The sequence below is a fragment of the Xiphophorus maculatus genome, chromosome 21, assembly GCF_002775205.1.
Source record: "Xiphophorus maculatus strain JP 163 A chromosome 21, X_maculatus-5.0-male, whole genome shotgun sequence".
Taxonomy (NCBI): Eukaryota; Metazoa; Chordata; class Actinopteri; order Cyprinodontiformes; family Poeciliidae; genus Xiphophorus; species Xiphophorus maculatus.
The window spans coordinates 1,944,287-1,965,467 of record NC_036463.1 but is presented as its reverse complement, the minus strand read 5'-3'; the positions used below and the strand labels follow the sequence as shown (position 1 = coordinate 1,965,467).

Genomic DNA, 21,181 nt, shown 5'->3' with positions numbered 1-21,181 from the left:
TCGTATTTCGTTCCCTGAGCTCTGCAGTTTTGCCGCGGTTTTTTAAACGTCCAAATCCTGTTAATTTGATTGGTTGTGCTGCAGCTACGTACACAAACATACATAAGGAGAGAGGAAAACCATAGTGACGGTCTGCGCATATTGATACGGAGTGAGGGACATTAATTAATGACGCCACTTTATAAATAATGTGTTTTAAATTTTAAGACTTTGAGTAAAAAATATCAAGTCTTTTCAAGTAAACAGCTTCAAGTCGAGTCAAGTCCCAAGTCAATGGCATGAAAGTCAAAGTCAAGTCCGAGTCTTTGAGCATTTTTTCAAGTCAAGTCTCAAGTCGTGATTTTAACGACTCGAGTCTGACTCGAGTCCAAGTCATGTGACTCGAGTCCCCACCTCTGGTAAACAGCAGCTCAGGTTTAAATTTAGCCTCTGTCAACAGGGTGTGTGTTTGTTGTCAGAACGCTCACATCATCTCATCTTCGTCTTCTGTTAATTATGCAGCAACACAGTACAGTTCTGTCGCCCGGAGTCCCCCGGATGTTACATTACTATTCACCAGACGCACGGCAAATCCGCGGCGCCGCCACGGAAACTCGGGACCCGTGACGATGCATGCGAAAACATCGCCGTCCCCGACGCGGGGAGGCAGCGGCCCGCGTTTTGTGTTTTCTGCTGTGATCTTACTGAGGGTCTCCGGCGTAGCTGAGCTGAGCGGGCCGGATGCCGAAGTGAACGATGATGGGGAAGGTGATGACGTCTGGGTTGAACTGCTCCCTGTCCAGCTGGTCGATGCGCACCGAGCTCGGTTTCTGAGAAACAGGGAGGGAAGGACGAGGCATTCGTGTTCCATCAGAAAAATTCAAGAACTTTTTGAGCGTTTTCAAACTTTTCCCGCTTTGGAGATAAAAACAACACAAATTAACTTAAAAATTATACCATTTAGAGCATTAATTAAGCAAAAACTGTACAAACAATATAAACATTTTGAATTAATGATAAAAAATCCTCTTCCTATAAATAGGTTTTAGCTAATTTGCTAAAAAGAATGCGGTTTTATTGAATTTTAGGCACCAAAGGGTTTTCTTATTTGTTTATTTGCATCTTTTAATGTATTTTTAATATTGTATATTAAAAAGCTTTAAAGGAAAATCTGTAGAATGGATCACTTTTTATGTGACTAAATCAATTAATCGTTCAAATATTCAGCTGAATAATCGATTACTAAAATACTCATTAGTTGCAGCCCCAATATACATAAAGCAAACTTTATTTTTATTAGTTACAGCCATAAAAGGCACTTAGTTGCACCAAGGGCCTTTCAAAGTTACTTACTTCTAACACCTAAGTGGGTAAATGGAAAAAGTGCAATTTTAATATGATTAATCAATTAATTGTCAAAAATATTTGACTTGAATAATCAATTAATAAAATAATAATTAGTTGCAGGTCAAATTTATATTAAGTTAATTTCAGTTTGATATCTATCAAGTCTCTTTCATAGTTACCCACTTCTCCTACTTATGTGGGTAAATGAAGAAATGCCACTTTTTTATATGATTAATTGATTAATCGTCATAAACATTTATTAATTGACAGAATAATCAATATATTAATCAATTATGAAAATAAGTGTTAGTTCTAGCCCTATTTAGATCTGGTTTCAACTTTAAATAACATTTTTCAGATTTAAGCTTTTAATCAGACGTTAGATTGCACTTTATTACAAAACTGAGCAGCTTGAATATCAAACACTGAATTTCAAGTATTTTCAAGGGTTTTGAGCTCCTGGATGAACCCTGGAGAGACAGAGAGGAGAAAAATCATGTTACAGTATCAACATGTTTAGCCACCAGGCAGCCATCGCTCAATCAGCGGCGAGCCGCAGGATGTGATATAAATAATCTAAACCACGAGGCAATCCGTCACAGAATGATAGAGCGAATGACAGGCAACCCGTCCTGCACCAGAACCCGGATCACAAGCCGCCTGTCGGCCGGTTAGGGGGATCAGAGGGAGCGGATGGCACCGACTCGCCTCTAAACTCCCTCATCATCCAAACGTTTCATCTCAGGGTCAGAGGTCACTGCTGCTGACAGCAGAACCAGAGTTCAGATGATTTGATTAATCTGGAATCAAAGCACCAGACTGGGCTGTAAAAGAACCTGGACCAGACCAGGAAAAGAACCCAGACCGGACTGGGAAAAAGACCCAAACCGGACTGGTAAAAGAATCCAGACCGGATTTGGAAAAGAACCTGGATTGGACTGGAAAAAGAATCTGGATCGGATTTGGAAAAGAACCTGGATTGGACTGGAAAAAGAATCTGGACCGGATTTGGAAAAGAACCTGGATTGGACTGGGAAAAGAATCTGGACCGGATTTGGAAAAGAACCTGGATTGGACTGGGAAAATAACCTGGACCGGATTTGAAAAACAACCCGGATTGGACTGGGAAAATAACCTGGACCGGATTTAAAAAACAACCCAGATTGGACTGGGAAAAAAACCTAGACCAGACTGGAAAAGAACCCAGACTGGAGCGGAAAACAAAAGTTTCTGAAGCTAAATCAGATTTATGGATCCACCTACATCCATGATGTTCACAGCTGGCCGTTTAACAAGAAAATGGAGAAAAACTGAAAATGTCCAGATGAGCAGCAATACTGAGACTTGAAAGGTGTGAATATTTACCCAAATAATATCTTTTATGTTTTATACTTTTATTCAACTGCTAATCTGTAAAAATCAGCTTGTTTTGATATTAAAATAGTTTATTTTTTGTCAAAAAGCCAGATTTTGTCACTGAGGATTGATTTACAGCATCAATAAAAGCAATAAAACATCTGAGGGAGTGAAAACTTTCCACATTCTCTGACATCTTCACCCTCACACAGACACAGTTACTGCTTATCCTTTGAAAACAGAGGCTGAGGAAGAATGTTATCCGACTAAAAGCTTTGAGTGTGGAGGAAGACAAGGGAAGTTCTTCATGTCACAACCTGCTTCCTGCAGGGTCAGAGTTCAGGACAGAAGAAGAAGAACTCCTTACCATGCCGGGGTTGGTGACGATCATGCCTTTGCACTCCTCTGCGTATTTCTGCCAGTCCAGCTGCTCCCACTGCAGCATGTCTGCGATCTCCTCCTCTGGAACCAGCGCCTTGCTGCTGCGCAGGAGGTACAGCAGCACCTGGTGCATCGACAGAACCTCCTTCCCGCCGTCTACGATCACCCAGCAACAGAAAACATACGCAGGAATCATATAAATTGTGAATATGTGCTATTTATACCCGAGTGACTTCTTCAAATCTAATGAAATTGGGGCCAAACGTTTCTGCAGCATAAGTTTTCATTTTAAAGATGTTAAATTTGGGTAATGTTGGGAGGGCTGGTTGACCATTTGACCTTTAAACCTTCATTAATATCAATTAGTTTGGTTTAACTAACCAAACCATTGGAAAAAACTGTTCCCCCCCTCACCTGTGGGGACGTTGCACCAAGAACTACTGAAGGAAACAACTTGAAAATCCTCTGAAGAAGACTTGAACGTCACAAAAATGGAGTGGCGTCAGATTTTATTGGTTTATCGAATTTCTCTTTTGACTTTAGCTAAAAACCACAAACCATTTCTCCTTTTAGATCTAGGCTTTTTTTGGTTGCATTTACCCAGAATGCTCCACTTCCTGCTTGTCCTTCACATACGCATTTGAACAGCATCAGAGTTCACTTCAACCAAACAGAGACTGAGGTTTGTAGGCGGAACAGAGATTATCTGAACAGGGTGTTAACTTCATGAGCTGTTACGTTGAAAGGGCTACCATACCAAAATATGATCTAAAAACATTTTAAAAATGTTTAAAAATTATCATTAGGCTTTGCCACCCTGAGATGGACCAAAAAAGTGGTCACGTTTTTGGACCCACAATGGCACAAGAAGAACATGCAAATTAATCCAAGCTGCGATTCAAACCCAGAACTTTATGTCTGCGAGGCAGCAGAGCTATTTGGACTATATGTCATTTTAAAGCCAGACGATGGTTTGTTATTCATGAAACACAACGGAAACGAGAGCGGGTGCATTTCTTTCTACCTGGACTGTATAAAAAAAGGTTCCTCCTCACAGATCCCATCAGAAACATTTGATTAGCCATTGCTGTGCTTTTGTAAAAGAGCAGGATAAGTGTCTGTCTGCTGCTTCTTCAAATTGGGAGAGCTGGGAGAGGAATTGTTTTTTGATGGCATGATGGCAGGAGTCGCTGTGACAAATGCCACTGAAGCAGCAATGCAACAGCACCACCCGGTGGCTGAAAGGAGAACTGCAGCACAAACGGCAGAGAAATCTGAGATGCTGCTTTCGTATTTCAGTCATGTAAAGGTTTTAAAGAGTCCTACCCGGTAAGAATCTGACAAAACGAGGCATGAAATGGAAGCGCTGGCATCCAGAAGACTCTGAGTCGCAGTCAGGACCTGAAAAAGAGAGAAAACAGGCTTCAAAAAGTCCAAATAATCTGAGATTCAATGAATAAAATGAAATGACTAAATCTGAAATGTTTCATGAATCTATGCAGCAAATGGTTTCTTGCTAACATTTCAACTTTAAAGCCAAGGGATGAATATTATCTTTGTTTTTCTTGTAACAAAAATGACTTAATTAAGTTTTTCATTAATGCAATAGGTTCATTTTCTCTGCTTTACTTCACTTTAATGAATACATTTTTAAAGTTATGCTTTTTAAACTAACACACTCAGGTTTGTTTTTACATCAATAGTAAAAATATTGAGTTTGTTGAGGGTACAGTACTGAAAAAAGTACTGAAAAAAAATCTACAAATTTAAAAACCATAACAGATAAGATGAGTTTCATTCAGGGGTGAATTTTGGAAATCAAACTGGTACCTCACAAAAACACAAATTAACTGGGATAAATACATGTTTGGGTTATATTTCACAAGCTGGTAAAATCAAGGGGAATGAACATAAATGTCACAATAAAGGTATTTATCTGACTTTGAACACACCATGTCTATTGTTAAACATACACTGCAAAAATACAATTTTATCAAGTATTTTTGGACTAGTTTCTAGTGAAAATACTTGAAATAAGATAAACTAACTTACAAGTAACTTTTCAACAACAAACAGGAGCTAGTTCAACTAGCAGATTACTTATTACTAGACATTTTGCCATGTTATAAGTGAAATAATCTGCAGATAAAACTAGTGTTTTTCATCCATATTAAGAAATTATTGACATAAACCAAGTACCTTTCTGAAACTAGTTTAATCCAATTAATCATTTCAACTCCAGTACTTTTTCATCAATACTGGCTGAAAACAAACTACTATACCTTGATGAAAAGTTACTTCTAAGTTTGAAGTGTATTAAGATATTTTCACTAGAAACTAGTCCAAAAATACTTGGTAAAATTTGGGGGTTTTGCGGTAAAGTACTATATCTTAGGGAAAGTTTGTGTTTTTTAGTTTATTTTAACTGAACACTGCAAAAACAAAATATCACCAAGTATTTTTGGTCCAGTTTCTAGTTCAAATATCCTAGTACACTTGAAACAAGAAAAAAAAGCATTTAAATAACTTTTCAGCAAGATAATAGGATAATTGTTTTAAGGTAGTAATTCCTTAATATTTGTAATAACATGGGAAAAATTTCATGTTATAAGTGAAATAATCTGTCAGTGGAACTAATAGTTTTTTTTAAACAATATTAAAGAATTATTTATCTTAAAGAGACTCCTATACCTTGCTTAAAAGTTTTGTTCTAATTCAAATGTACTAAGATATTTGCACTAGAAACTAGACTTTGTGTTTTTGCAGTGTAGTAGCGGTAGTATCATACTGTGGGAATGTTTTCCTTTCAATACGGTTTCTTGTGACGATGTTAAAGCCAGTCGTTTCTTGTTTCGTACCCGTCAGGTTCCAGTCGTAAAGCTCCAGAATGTCCCGGAACAAGTAGGAGGCGAACAGCTCCAAACCTCGGACGCAGTAGTTCTGGAAACAAGCAGGAAAACCCAGAGAAATGTCATCAAACATTCCCTCTCACAGAACACCTGAAAGCTCATCTGACTGATCGATCCGATCAACTTTTGTAGGTCAAACCCAGAGGTTTCTCCTCCTCCTCCTGGAACGGATTAGCCGCTGGACTCCGCCGTTTGAGATAAAAACAAAAAGAAGAAGGAGAAGAAAAAGGGGAAAGAGGAGCTGCGAGATAAAGTGGTGTCTTACTGACCTCCGGTGTCATCTCCTCTATGAAGTGAATGGTGTAATCTATGTTGAAGCGGATCACTCGGCACAATGGAATCTGTGATGATGAAAGGAGCAGAGGACAAGGAGAAGAAAAGGACACGGTGTCTCATTACCACGGCGATAGGCAGAGGTTACAGCTTTTCAAGGAAAACTCATTAAAAGCTCCTTTTATAAAAAAACTGGAAGCATGTATGGAAAACGGAAACGCAGGCAGATGCATTAAAAAGGCCCGACTCGTGGAAATTAAGCAACTGAAATCTGGCTAAAAGGATAAGCCAGCTCTTCTGTGTTTAATCTCCCCAGTTACACGGTCTTTGTTGTCGGAGCGCAGGGGTTCGTTTTAAGAGATTAACCTGGGAGCAGCGCTCAGTCCTGCCCGTCCCAGCGGCTAACTAGCAGCGAGCTAATATCGCTGCGCTTTTAGGTTTCCTAATCCGCCTCGCTCCGGCTTTTAACGAGGCCCGCTTAAATTATCCGCCTCAGATCGGGCCGCGTCCTCCAGGGTCTTTCATGCTATTGATCATATTAGCCAAACATGTGGGATACACTGCAAAAACACAAGATACGGCAGCATTTTGGTCTAAATTTCTAGTGCAAATGTCTTACTACACTTGAAATAGGACAAAACCAGCTTGCAAGTAACTTTCCAGGAAATTATAGGAGCTTGTTTTAATTCACAAATTTCTTAAAATTGATGAAAAAGTACTAGAGTTAAAATGTTTAATCAGATTAATTGTAATTAATCAAGTACTGAAATAATGAGTTAGCTTAGTAATCGATTAATCGTTAACTGGAGAAAACAGATTCTGAAAAAGGTAATTTCCTGAAAGAACAACACACTCAGTGCAGTGATTAGGACAAAACTGTGCAAAATAAATGTGGATTTTGAGTTTTAGACAATGTAAATATGTTTTAGCCTAAACTAAAACAAAAAAGCTTTTTTTAAAAAAAAAAAAAGAAAAAGAAAAAGGAACTGAATCATTTGCATCTTTTAATGTATTTTTAATATTGTATAAAAAAGGCTCAAGTCAGCAAATGAAAAATTTGCCAAATTTGCCTTAATCATTTTAATGGGTTTAACCAATTAATCAATTATTGAAATAGTTAGTTAATTAATAATTAGTTGCATCCCTGAAAAGTAATAGTTCCACTGACTATTATCCACTTAAAACAGGGGAAAGATATTTTATAATAAGTGAAATAATCCACCTGTGGAACTGGAACTTTTTCATCAATATTAAGGAATTATCTACTTAAAACAAATTCCTAGATCTTGGTGAAAAGTTACTTTTATCTGGTTTTAGGTACTACAATATTTGCACTAGAAACCAGACAAAAATACTTGCAGTGTAAAAAAATAAAACACTTTGTAGATCTGTGGCCATGAATCAGAGTTAAAGTTTTCTAAAGAGAGACAGAAACCAGGCTGAGCTCAAACGGCTCCGGATCGAGTGGTTCCTCTTTAATGGCCGACAGCCAATGATGGGCCTTCAAACGGCGCGGCGGCGACTCGGTGACAAGGTCAGCCCGGCTACAAAGGAGCCGACCCGCAGCCAGAAGCTGATTTTTGAAGTTATGTTTGAGGAAACTGGATCTGAAAGCTGAGGAAGGCTTCGCTCAGCACGTTAACTGAAGGAGGGTCAAAGGAGCGCTGACGGCGGGAGAGGGAATAGTAAAAATCAGGTGTATTCCTCATGATTAAAATGGTTGTTTGAGCTAAAAGCAAATATCTATTATGTTTGACATATCTGGAGAAACAGATACACCTCTTGGCCTTTCATCCACACAAATGTTTCCTGCCATTAAAAATTATTATTTGTTTTACAAAAACTCAAAGTGGAAATTTAAGAAAACTGTTTACTTGTGTTTGCATGAGGTCATAGGTAAACATTTGGAGTAAACGTCGGAAATATGAAATTAAAATTTCATCGCAATATTTCTTGGTATTATTGTGATAATAAAAAATATGATAAATTAGTTAGAACTTATTTTTTGTTTTAGGCAAATGTATGGCTGTGACTGCATGTCACTGCACTCATAACGCTACAAACAAATACTGTTCTTGAGAAAGATTCCCATTTAAAATAAGCTTTTTAAGGATGCCACACATTAAAAAAAGAATGACATATGTGGAACAAAACATTTCCAATAATACTGTCAGTTTTATTTTACACCAATACTTGAATGATAATAAATTAATCACTTATAAAGTGGGAAAAATGTCTTGTTATAAGTTAAATAATCTGCTAGGAATTCAAACAAGCTCCTATCTAATGCTGAAAAGTTAGTTTTTTCTTATTTTAGTTGAACTAAGATATTTTCACTAGAAACTAGAAAAATACTTGGTATGATTTTGTATTTTTGCAGTGCTAAAATGCTGCAAACCCACAAACTTACAATTCATAATTAAATTAATTCATAAAAGCTGGAGGAATTAGAAATTATAGCTTTAAACTATCAACTCCTCCTGGTTAAAACCAGAAAACGAATGCAAAAACAAAAACAAAACATAAAATCTGGTCAGTAAACATGTCTGACCGGCTTGTTAATCGATTAATCGTTTCCTCAGACTTACGTTGGTGAGAGGAGTGTGGGAGAACAGAGAGAATCCTTCGAACAGATACTCGTGGTCATCGTACTCTATCACTGTCGGCCGGTCGGTCTGGAAAAGAAGGGAATCAAAACGGTGGAGTGAGACATCCGAGTTGCTGTCATGGAGGAATGAGACGCTGATGACATCATACCAGGAAGTTGGTGGGGGGAGACACGGTGATCCTGTAGTGGAACAGTTTCCCGGCGTTGTTGTTCATGGGACGGCACTGCTTCACAGGCTGGCAGCAAAACAAGAATTACAATCAGAAAATAAATACATTTCAGATAAAACTGCTATTTCAGTAAACAATTCATTGATGACTAAGCTAGCTGGTGATTATTTCAATAATCAATTAATCGGTAAAGACGTATATTTACAGACAGTTTTTATTTGATCTTAAATGTAAAATATATATTTATTTTGTACACTTTTGCCTGAATTACTCCTCTGGATATGTTTTTTGTTTTCTTTTAGCAAATGTATTTTTTTGCGTCTTTATATTCCAGTTACTATATAAGTTTATAATTATTTGAAGAATCGATTAATCGTTTCCCCATACAGGATTTTTATCTCAATGATGTTTGTTTCTCAGTTGAATTATACAGGATGTGTCTCAATGAAAGTGAATTAAGTTCCTAAATGATTGATGATTTCGCTGCATTAGGAAAACTTGGTAAAGAACTGAATTGAAAATCTCATGTCAGGCAGCAAATCTTAGTTTCAGCTAAAACATTTACAGAGTGAAGGTCTGTTTTTAATGCAAAATGAATATTTCGTACAGTTTTGGTCTAATGTCTGATCTGAATCTGTTGTTTTTCAGCAAACTTAATTTTTTGAGTTTCTTTACTCCAGTCAATGACTAATTGATAGATAGTTGACAATTATTTGAATAATTGATTAATCATTTCAGTCTGTCAAAAGGTTTACTTGTGTAAAAATCTAACTGGAATACGTTTAAAAACTAATGATAACAAAAATTTTGCATTTTCACTGCAGAGAATCAACGTTTTATATCCGTGTGGATTGAAAATCTCATGTCAAGTAGCAAATATGCAACAAATCTTGTCAAGACTGATGTGCAAATTGAGCAAACTCCAAAATACCTCCTGTAGGTTTGAGGTTTATTAATAAATGCATGATTTTTATCAATTAGTGCTGCAAGAAGGTCTGATATCAAGGCTAAAATGTGTTTAATTCTTCCACTAAAGGGGCTAACAGAAGCTAAAGCTTCTCATGAAAACATAATCAGTGAGTCACAAGGACCCGAGTCTATTTTTTAATCTTCTTATCCAGGCGATGAAGTCACATTTATTGTAGTCCGTGAGAGAACTGGCCTTTGTGTGGGAATGAGTGAGATGCTGCCCTTGGCCGTGCTGTGGCGCAGCGTCAAGGTCACGATGGGTGATTTATTCACAGCGCGCCCCACCTCCTCTCCGGGGTAGATGCTGTGGCGGATCCCCGTTCGTCTGGCCTTGGCGCTGCACTTGCACAGGGGGCCATCATTCATCTGGACAGAGAGAGAAAGGAAGAGAGTGATCCATGATGGCGCCAGGTAGAACCGGAGGAAACGCTGCAGGCTGCCGACCTTTAGCTCCGAGGTTTTCATAGGATCAGGAAGAAATCAAGATGGCGTCACAGAAACAAGGCAGGATCGGAGAGTTAAATCTGCTGGGATTTACTCCCACTGGAAGAATACGGTCCCGACCGAGGGAGGAGCGGAAAAGATCCGGAAGGAATCTGGATCTTTACATCTATACATTTACATATTCTAGATGTAAATTTATAGATTTGTAGATCAATGGCAAATATTTCTGAAGTGGTGAAACTTTGAATATGGAGAATTAGTAATAAAAGAGAGGTTAAAGAACAAAGGAAGGAAAAAGGAGAGAAAGGAAAAAGGGAACAGAAGAAGAAGGAGAATTGGAAGAAAGGAAGGGAGAGAAAGAAAAAAACATAGAAAGAAGGATAAAAGGAAAAAGGAGAAACAGAAAGCAAGGAAAGGGAAAACAAAGGAAGGAAGGAGAGAAAAAAGGAAAGGAAAAGAGTAAGAGAAAGAAAAGAAGGAAAAATAAAGACAGAATTATGGAAGTAAGAATGGAAGGAGGAAAGAAATGAGGGAGAAAGAAGAAAGAAAAAAGAGAAAGAAATATAAAGGTAAGAGATAGAAAGAAAATGAAAACATGGAAGAAGAAAGAATAGAAATGAAGAAAGGAACTTCCTCGGTTGTTTTTCCTGCCGGCCCCCTGACCAGCTGCTCCTCCACCAGTACCCTCCCCAGTCTCACTGGTCTGAACTGGGCGCTAACTGGTTTCGTCTCACCTGCCCCGGGTCGTTGTACCACAGCTCCTCATGCAGACGGTCCGGATGCGCCTTCTTCCGCTTGATCTCAGCGATGACGTCGAAAACCTCGGAGTCGGAGCTGCTGGAGCAGCTGCTGCCGTCGCCGTCCGACTCGCAGTCCGACTCGCTGCTGCTGTCGTCTGCAACGAAAAGGTAAAGGTAGAGGCTGCTCTTAAAGGTCACTGAAAGGTCACCGACATCAGAGGCATCACCATGTAAATACTCCTCTGTAAAGGAACCAGAAGCTTTAGCTTCCACTGTGAGGCCGGCCCTCATTTCCACCTGACTCTTCATTAACAGGAAGAAACTGGCATCAAATAAATGATTGTAGAGAGAGTTCAAGGAAGGAAGGAAAAAAGAAAGGAAGTAAGGAGGGAAGGAAGAAATGAATAGCAGAAGAATTATAAAATTCAGGAAATAAGGAACAGGGAAAGAAAGAAGGATGTATGAATTGATAAAGTAATGAAGGAAGGATGAATGGATAAAGAAGAGAGAAGGGAAGACAGACTCATTAATGCATGAAGGAAAGAAAGAAGAAAGGAGGGGAGGAAGCAATATAAGAAAGGAAGAAAGTAGGGAAAGAAGAGAGGAAGGAAAGAAAACTGAAGGTCAAAAGGAAGCAAAGAAATGAAAGAAGGATAGAAGAAAGGAAGGAATGAAGAAAAAAGGAAGGAAGGAAGGAAGGAAGGAAGGAAGGAAGGAAGGAAGGAAGGAAGGAAGGAAGGAAGGAAGGAAGGAAGGAAGGAAGGAAGGAAGGAAGGAAAGAAAAAAGGAGGAAGGAAAGAGATAGAGGAAGGAAGAAAACAGGAAAGAAGGAGACAAAGAAGGGAAAGAGTGAATGAATGAATGAATGAATGAATGAATGAATGAATGAATGAATGAATGAAGAAAAAGGAAGGAGGGAAGACTAAAGGAAGGAAGGAAGCAAAGAAAAGACAGAAGGATAGAAGGAAGGAATGAAGAAACTTAAGAAGTGGTTAATGGAACCAGCAGGTCCAGTTTCCTCTCTGAGCCCGGAGGCTGGTCCTCACTTCCTTCATCGCCTCTTCATTAACAGAAAACAAACTGCAGGATTACAACGACTGTTCAGACGTTTCGTAGCTAAACTGCTTCTTCAATTCTTATCAGCTTTTTAACGCCAGTTCTTTATTATGTGACCAGAGCCCAGACCCACTTATTCACAAAATGAAATTGAGCAGGAGGGATTCATACGAGCTGAAACAGACGGAGTGATGCAGATAGCATCGTAAACAAATTGGCTTCTGGTAGCAAAACGTTACACAGACAGACAGACGAAGAAGAAGAAGAAGAAGAAGATGGACGCCCCCATTAAAGCCTTAAAGACCCAACGCTGGGAGCTGCAGCAAAATACCTGAGCAAACGTCTTAAACTGATCCGAACTAAACCTCCTGGTTCTTCTGAAAAGGTTTTTGGTGGATATTTTTTAAAAGCATCCTTCCATGAAACTTCAGTTGTGTTTTTGCCCTTGCAGGAAATTTGGCCAGATTATGCTTTTTAGGATACATTTAGGATAAAATTTATTTGAGAGATATTGAAAATATTTTAACATAAATAAATAGATATTTTAATTCATTGTCTTCAAATCACTGCAGAAGAAGTAGAAAAGTAAAAGCAGAAGAAGTACAAGTAGCCAAAGAAGTGAGAGAAAAAGTAGCAGTAGAGGAAGACGTAGATAAAGTAGAGAATGTATAAGCAGAAGAAGCAGCAGAATAAAAAGTAAAAGAAAAAATACAAGTAGGAGATGACATAAAATTAGAATAAGATGTGGAAGTAACAAAAATAGAAGTAGAAGTAAGAGAAAAAATAGAAGTGGCAGAAGAAGAAGTGGAAGTAACATAAGTTAAAGAATGTGCAACAGTAATGGACATATATTCATTAATCTTGTCCAATGTCTGGAGTCTCATGTATTTATGCCAACATCAACCTAATGAGGGACAAGCAGACAGAAACTAGCCTGGGGCTACAATCTGGCATATTTATGATTAATATGCATTATCAATGTTTTAAATGAATAAACCTGAATCAGAATATCTCTACGGTGATTTTTTAAATGATTTATTTCAGTTTCCAAACAGATAATTAACTGGCATTTTCATCACTTTTAAAGTTTCACACAATAGCAGTTTTTTTTTTAAATGTTATTTAACAGAAGCATGTTGACCTCATGCTCTGATGAAGCCCACCTATTAAAAAACCTTTTCATTTAATTCACTCTAAGGCTCACTTTTTTCTTCACATAAACAGTTAACATGTCTAAACCCAGGATTAAATCTTCATACAAAATAAAAAATATAAAAGTTACAAATAAACACACCTAATCTGTCATTTTAGTATATTTTATTTCACATTCTTCCCTTTATAACTGGGATTAAAGGGTCTAACTCAAATAAAGTTACATTGATTTAATGTTTTCTGCGTCAGGATAAAAAACTAAATCCAAATAAAATTTATAATGGAAAACTGCAGCAGAACCAGTAAAGCGTTGGGCTACACACCTGGATCCTCGTCCAGTTTGGTTTTAGGCGGCTCCCATCTGGGTCGAGCGGCTTTGGCTCGTTCCTGCCTCTTTACGAGTTCGTCCTCGAAGCGTTCGTAAAGGTCGCGCAGTTTGCTGGTTCCCACAACCGTGGAGTCGCCCTGAAACAGAGAAAGGAAATGGATCTCCGTGTGCCAAGTAGCAGATCACAAGCTTTAAAACATGATGTGTAAATTCTTGGTAAAAATTTAAAAAAGCAAATTGACAAACATGCCATAATACAGCTGAAATGCCGCTCACTAAGGAAGAAGCCATTACTCTTCTGTCAAAGGTTTTGGCTCAAGTTTCTCTTTACTGAGTTTCGGCGCTATAACTTTTTGGGACACTTGGAAAAGGTTTCTCCGACAGTTGCTTTTTTTCTTAAGCATAAAAACACATTACAACTTGCAAATTTATTCAGGCATAAGGATTTTTTTCCCCTGTGGTGTCTGACGGTAATGATCATTGTTGGATTTGGAAGGAAAGGGCAAACGTTTGCAGGCACCATCCGTTGATGGAAACATGCTAAAGGTTTCTAACGTCCAAGCAACGGTTAAAGAGGACTGAAGTGAATTTAATGCAATTTTTGCCTCCAACGCCTGCAGAGTAATTATTATTACACACGAAGAACACTTTAATGTAACTTTCTGTGACATTTACAGGAATGTCAGAGTATGAAGTGACAAGGTGGGCTGTCTGAGTGGCTTAATGTGATCACTTCATTACATATTAGGTTTCTAGAGACTGAAATTCGCTCTGTGGGCCGATCAAGTAACAAAGATCATCAAGACAAACTGAGTGCTTTAAGAATGCAACAAATACTCTCCTGAAAGCTCATTTTGAAAACTGTGAAAACGTAATTTTGTCCCGGAACGAGAAGCACATTAAATTATCAAGCTTTCATTCCCATAAAGCGGTTCCATTTAACCTTCGATCTGAGCGCCAAAGTCACTCTACGTCCTCTGTTTTTTCACTCGGTGATAACATCCTCACTGTCCCGGCAGAAAAAGCACAGACAGTCGTGATAAATCAGTTTACTCCGACATTTACAGTCACTCTGGCGTTCCTGGAAGAGCAGCCAGCGTTCCTGCTGCAGCTTTCACCGACTCCTGGTAAAGGTCAGTGTTGGAGAAAAACACAGAGCTGGGATGAGGAAGGCTTTTATCGTGCAGGAAGTGATCTGAGGCGTCGCCTGACGATCTACAGCATGGAGTCAAAATTTTTTTCACTTTCAGCCACATTAAGACCGTGAATGCTCCAGAATGCATGAACAGAATCCATTAAAAAACAGTTAAAATATGAATAAATAGCTGTGTCTGTATTCAATAAGTTCTTAAAATTAAATAATATCCAACATCTTCTCACACTGATTGTTTTGGTGATTTTTTTTCAAACTAAATTACAAATTTAGAAATATTTGCAAGACATTTTTGCAATATTTTTGCTTATATATGGCAAAAATACGGCTTTTGTCACTTAATGGCAATAACTTGGCAGCTACTGAAGCAGCAAATAAAATACTGCCACCTACAGGTGGGAGTTAGCATCACTTAAACAGAAAGTTTTTGAAATTTGCAATAAACTTGCAATTATGCTTTCACGTTTTTCCACTCTGATGCATAATTCTGGGTTTGTTGCACATTTTTGTAAAAATGGTGAAAATGTTTGGGTTTAAGTGATGCTAACTCCCACCTGTAGGTGGCAGTATTTCTTAATTCTACTAAACTGCTGCTTGAGCTTTAGTTGATGTCAAGTTATCCTTTATTGAGGTGGAGAATAACAGAAAGTCTCATTTGACATCATACATAAGTGCAAATATTCCTAAATTTCTTGTAGATATATCTAAGTGTGATCTTAATTGCAAAAAATATAAAAAATAAATCAAAAACAATCATGAAATCCGAGAGGAATTAATCAGGGTGACAAGGTTTTGGATTCCCTGGCAGATTGAGAAAGAGAAAAATGTCTTATTGTAAGAGAAATAATCTGCTAATGGAACTAGAGTTTTTTTAAATCAATATTAAGGAATTATTTACATAAAACAAGCTCATATATCTTCCTGAAAAGTTACTTGTAAATTAGTTTTGTCTTATTTCAAGTGTAATAAGATATTTAAACCAGAAACTAGACAGAACAATTGTGTAAGACTTTGTGTTTTTGCAGTGTGAAAATTTTAATTTACTGTGCAAAATCGCCAAAAAACTGGAGGGACTGATTGATGTAACTTGGCAGTGAACAGATAAATGTCCCTTTGATTTGACTGATAAAATAATATTTAAGCACACAACTGTTCTGAGTTCATCTGGAAGGCGGGCCGGGTTTGGCCCATGAACCAGAGTGTGCTGAGCAGAACGTACCACTTGGTCCATGGGGTCGTTGGAGTAGTAGCTCTCGGCGTGAGTGCAGCGGATCCAGGCGGGTTTCAGCTGCTCTTCCTCCTCGTCGTACTTCTCCTTCTCTCTGTCCCGCTGCCGATCGCGCTCCCCGAACGCCTCGTCGTTGTCCCGGCTCCGGAGGGACGAGTAGCTCCGCTCCCGGCTCGGCCCCGAGGAGCTGTCTGACCTCCGCTCCTTCTCCTCCTCCCAGCGCCCTCGCTTCCTTTCTCGGCTCGTTGAGCGGCTACACAAAACAAATATAAAAACACACTTTCAGATTTCTATCTTCTAAAAATGGCTCACATCTTTTTGAACTCTGGTTGCTTTTTTTCCCCACTCATTTCAAGTTGAGTCTTTTGACCTAAATCTAAAAAACGCTGAAAAAGATCACTTTATTGGTCATAATTTGTCATGAAAAATATATTTTCACGATAACATTTTGATTGATTCATTGATCATAATGAATTCCAATGAATTCACTGCAAAAACACAAAATCGTACCAAGTTATAAAATGGGACAAATGTAAGAACTAAGTAGAACTTTTTCATTAATATTAAGGAATTATTGACTTAAACAAGCACCTAATTCTTGCTGAAAAGTTACTAGTAAGTTTCAAGTGAACTAAGATTTTTGCACTAGAAATTAGACCAAAATATTTGGTACTTTGTGTTTTTTTCCAAGTGGAAATTAAAGTTTGATCTTTGAGAGGCTGTACTTTTATCATAACCTTATTGTTTTATTAGTTGAAAATTGTCTCAAAATGACAATGTGATCATTTATCATGAGTTTTAAGGTGACATTCTGCTGCCTCCCTGTGTGAACCTGAAAGTCGTACCTCCGAGGTCTCTTCCTGTACCGATCAGGTGACTGGGATCGACGAACATCTCGGTGGCGGTACCGCTCCCTGTGATGAAGCAGACAGGAGAGAGATCCTTATTACTGAATAGTTTTTTTATTGATTAAGAAATATGAATGTTTTATGTTTTTTTTACACTGAATTTGAACCAGGTGATGCTGAGGAGTCCTGGGTAAAATACTGTATATGTACTGAAATTTTTAAAAAAACCTTTAATACAAAATATTTATTGGCTTTATACAGTTTTGCTTAAAGATTTCTCTAATTGTGTTGTTATTTCAGCAAATGTCCTTTTATAGAGTCTGTATAGTGATTAATTGATTCAATTTATTTATTTTATGTAAAGCACTTGAACTGCCTTGTTGTTAAAATATGTCACACAAATAAAATTGATTGATAGAGGGCCACATAAAAAGCAGAGGCGTGCTGGTTTTGGCCCCCGGGCCATCAGTTTGACCCCTACCTGCTCCTCTCCCGGCTCCGGTGTCGCGGCGGACTCCTCCCTCTGTCGTAGTCAGCTTTGTAGCGCCCTCCCTCCGGCCTCCCGCGCCGGTCGGGACTCCTCCCGCGCTCCTTCCTCTCTCCGCTGAACTCCATTCTGTGTCGCTCGCCGTAGCTCTTCTGCCTGTGGTCGTCATAGCGATACCCTCTTTCCGGTGACCTCCGGCTGTCGGCGGACTTCTCGTACGGGTACGGCCCCCCGTGTCGCAGGCCGTGGTCCGGCTGGAAGGGGCCAGCGGTCTGGGTGTAGCCAGGGTTGAAGGGCGGAGGAGGGAAAGGAGGGTAGTTCATGGGGTACGGGGGGTGGTAGCTCATGGGCGGAGGCATGGTTGGGTGAGGCAGTGGGGGCGGAGGCATCATGTAGGGGGGGTAGGAGGTCTGAACAGACACCTGGGAGCCGGGAGTAGGACCCCCTGCTGAGCTGGGCAAAGGGGGAGGCGGGAAATTGGGAGGTGGTTTGGGGAAAGGCGGGCGCAGCGGGCACTGCCTCAGAGCGCCGGGGGTCTGCTGCGACGGAGCCGGGGGAGGGTACTGCATGAAGTCAGGGTGGTGGGGCATGCAGCCGGCGCTGCCATGGTAACCCGAACCCGGCGGAGTCTGTGGGTCGTAACGGTACGGTGGAGCAGGAGGCTGGGGAGCGGGAGGGCTCAGGTAGTTCTGGCCGGGAGGCATCTGTCCCCTCAGACCCCCACGGTCCGGCTGGAAGGACATGACTGGGGACAAACACTAAATTGACCAAATATTCTCAAAATGTTTTTATCAGCAGCTTTAGTCACTTATTACTGTATTTACAAAACTACATCTATTATATTAAGAATCGATTAATCAGATAAAAATATTTGACACATTCTATGGATTTTTCAATTAACTACTTAAGCCATTTTTATGCAATATAAAAAATACCTTAAAAGACGCAAAACGAATAATTACATTTTCTTTTCTTAAATAAGAAAATAAATATTTTCTTGCCTAAAATTCAATAACATGGCCTTCCTTTTTGTGAAATTGAATCGTCACTTAAAAGAGTTTTGGCTAAAGCATAAATGTGTTTTCCTCTTAAATTCAAAATGTATGTATATTATATGCACTTTTGGCTTAGCAAGTTGCCTTTTTTATGTCTTATACTCCAGTTAATGATAAATCAATCATTTCAATAGGAAACATAGAGACTTTTTAATGAGGTAACATGTGGTTACAGCAGTAGCCTTAACTAGAAGGGGGAGCTACTCCCATTTCTGCTCAGGGACTTAATAAATCTTGGACCGGCCCTGCTCTCTGTCCAGTTTTAGATTAATATGGAAATCTTCTCCAGAAAAACATACATAGTTTATTTTATTTAGTCTTCTACACAACTGGCATTTGAAATTTGTTGAGATATCAGTTTAGGTGGAGACTGATTTTTATACATTTGTGTGAATTAAATGATATTTTAAATATTTTCACTCAAACTGAGACCAGATTTAACCTGAACAGGAATTAAAACAATAATAAATAACACATAATATTCAATTTAACTGTAGGATGAATTAAAGCATTTCATACGATGTTTAAATCTGACCAATAAGAGAGAATAGTCGGTATTTGCTTAAAAACGTCAAAGAAAGGCCACATACTGTATTTAAATAACAAAAAAGTAGTAAATTACGGAGTTTTAGCGCTAAAGCATTAGCTAATGTAAACTCATGTTAGCCAGCTAGCTAGCAAGTCATTTCAGGATAAAAGCCGTAGAAATTACCTGAAACAGACGGAATTTATGTCGCTTCGAGCGTTTACGATTACAACGACGTCAGCTGCATCAAATTAGTGAATTAAAAACCTGCTGTAACAACGACAGGATGCGATGTTCGACGGATAACGGATGGAAAACAGCGAGTCCGTGTTTCTACTCGGAATCTGTAACGCTGGAACACAAACGGACCAATCGGATTCAACGTCGCGAACAATGACGAATCAGAAGTTCGTCGCCGATGTGTGACAAGCTGCTCGTCACACGGAGACGTCAACCATTCCGCCATATTGGAAGGGGAAAACAGCCTGAAATGGAGAAGGTCTTGCGTGAAATTCTGTTCTGTTTCATTCCTTTCATCATGGACAACAAATCCTGTAGATTTATTAACATTTGCTCTCTCTCTTTTGTTTGTGCCAAAGTTAGAGAGAAGATTGGAACCAAATATTTCAGTTGTCTGAAATTATCTGATTCCCCTCAAATATTTGGCAAATAAAGAGCAAATGTTTCAAAATGTACAGTATTTGTTGTCCATAAAAATCAGTCAGTTAGAATGGAACTTATTTAATCTGATTGTATTATACAAAACTAAATTAAGTTGAACGTATGAATTAAAATTACAGTAAACTAAGTTTGTGTGTTTTATTTTGGTGAATGTAAACCTATGGTTTCAACCGCATAATGGCAGCAAATCTGTTTTTTGTTTGAATGTTGTGATCTATACAACATATAATTAATCTTACATGATACTTTTTAATATATTTAATTTAAGTATGCTTTCACTTCTACCATTAATACCCTAGAGGGCAGCAGAGGATTGGATTTCTTTTTCCTCTCCTTTTTTTTCTTTTACCATATAAAGTTGAACCTGTCTTGGGTAACATTACTATGGAAACCCTGTTTTCTGACCAAAAGGGACATCAGTGATGAGCAAGAATACAAACTAACACAAAATATTCTGCCTTACGGCTAAACTTCAGAGTTCCTACAGCACCTTGGGAACAGATTCACCCTTGTCAGTGTAATCTCTATTATTTTGAACTTCAGCTCCAAACTGATCTCATCTCATCTCTTGAGGTGTTTGCCAAAGTAGGCAGAGTCTCGTTGTCCAGCTCCGGTTTTTATGTGAAGTTATCCAGAACCTACGGTTGGTGGATGAGTCTAAAAGGTTAAGGAGTCAGAGTCCACACAGTTTGCTGGGGGGAAAGATTCTTCCCAAATTACTAATCGACAATCAAAGGGAATTGAAGTGCAGAAACATTTTCTGATAGACTGAGGGTTAGTTACAGTATGAGGATGCTCAAACCTTGGAGAACGCTGCCCACGTGTTGTTTCCAAACCCAAACTTCAGGAATAAATTAAACTTTTCAAGGTTTCATATGTATAGTTGGAAACAGAAGTTATCAACAGTACTGTGTAAGTAATTTCTAAAAAAAAAAAAAATGTTTTTGCAAAGTTTTCTGTCATTTAGCAAATAGAAATAATTTGGTAATTCTAACTAAACTAAAAAATCTTTCTTTTTATTCAGTGTATATGTTTAAGTCGAATTAACTGACTTTCCTTTGCAGAGGTAAATGGAAACATGGGGGGAACATTTCAACATCTTTAATTTTGAAGAAAGGTTTTGAATTTTGCAGCACATGGCTCGCCTCCCTTCCCCCTTGAGATGAACTGCTTTAGGATTTCTGTCACAAACTCCGAGGAAGAGAATTGTCCTTCAACAAATTTTGCATAGACCTTCATTTTTTTATCTCCTTAAATATTCAGGATGGCTTTCCTGTGTAGTGTGCTTATTCATATCATTCTCAGCCTCAACATTCAGAAAAAGTGTATCATATTTAAATAAGGAACTGTATGAATAGTTTAGAAAGTAGTTGAATAATTATTTAGTGTATTTTGTAGTAATATATTCCCTGCAGCCTTTGTTCGTTGTCCCCCTGCCGCGCCGCCCCTCAGGCCATTTCTATTCCCATGTGAACCTGTCAGGTATTCATG

General features: G+C 38.6%; 1 protein-coding gene across 2 annotated transcripts; it reads right to left on the bottom strand.

Annotated features, from left to right (window-relative positions):
* Positions 1-326: 326 nt before the first annotated feature.
* Positions 327-19,748, bottom strand: LOC111606143 (ribonuclease 3-like). Of its 2 annotated transcripts, XM_023325868.1 has the most exons (14): positions 19,196-19,748; positions 17,423-18,173; positions 16,939-17,007; positions 16,085-16,346; positions 13,708-13,849; positions 11,171-11,331; positions 10,278-10,358; positions 9,003-9,089; positions 8,834-8,920; positions 6,242-6,313; positions 5,922-6,003; positions 4,390-4,464; positions 3,050-3,219; positions 327-809 (listed from the first exon to the last, which is right to left on the bottom strand). In XM_023325868.1, exons 2-14 carry the CDS (start codon positions 18,169-18,171, stop codon positions 681-683), a joined length of 2,166 nt encoding a protein of 721 aa, XP_023181636.1. In that variant the 5' UTR covers positions 18,172-18,173; positions 19,196-19,748; the 3' UTR covers positions 327-680. The 2 variants fall into 2 exon arrangements, with proteins under 2 accessions (XP_023181636.1, XP_023181637.1); XM_023325869.1 differs by lacking the exon at positions 19,196-19,748 and having other exon boundaries at positions 17,423-18,186.
* Positions 19,749-21,181: the final 1,433 nt, after the last annotated feature.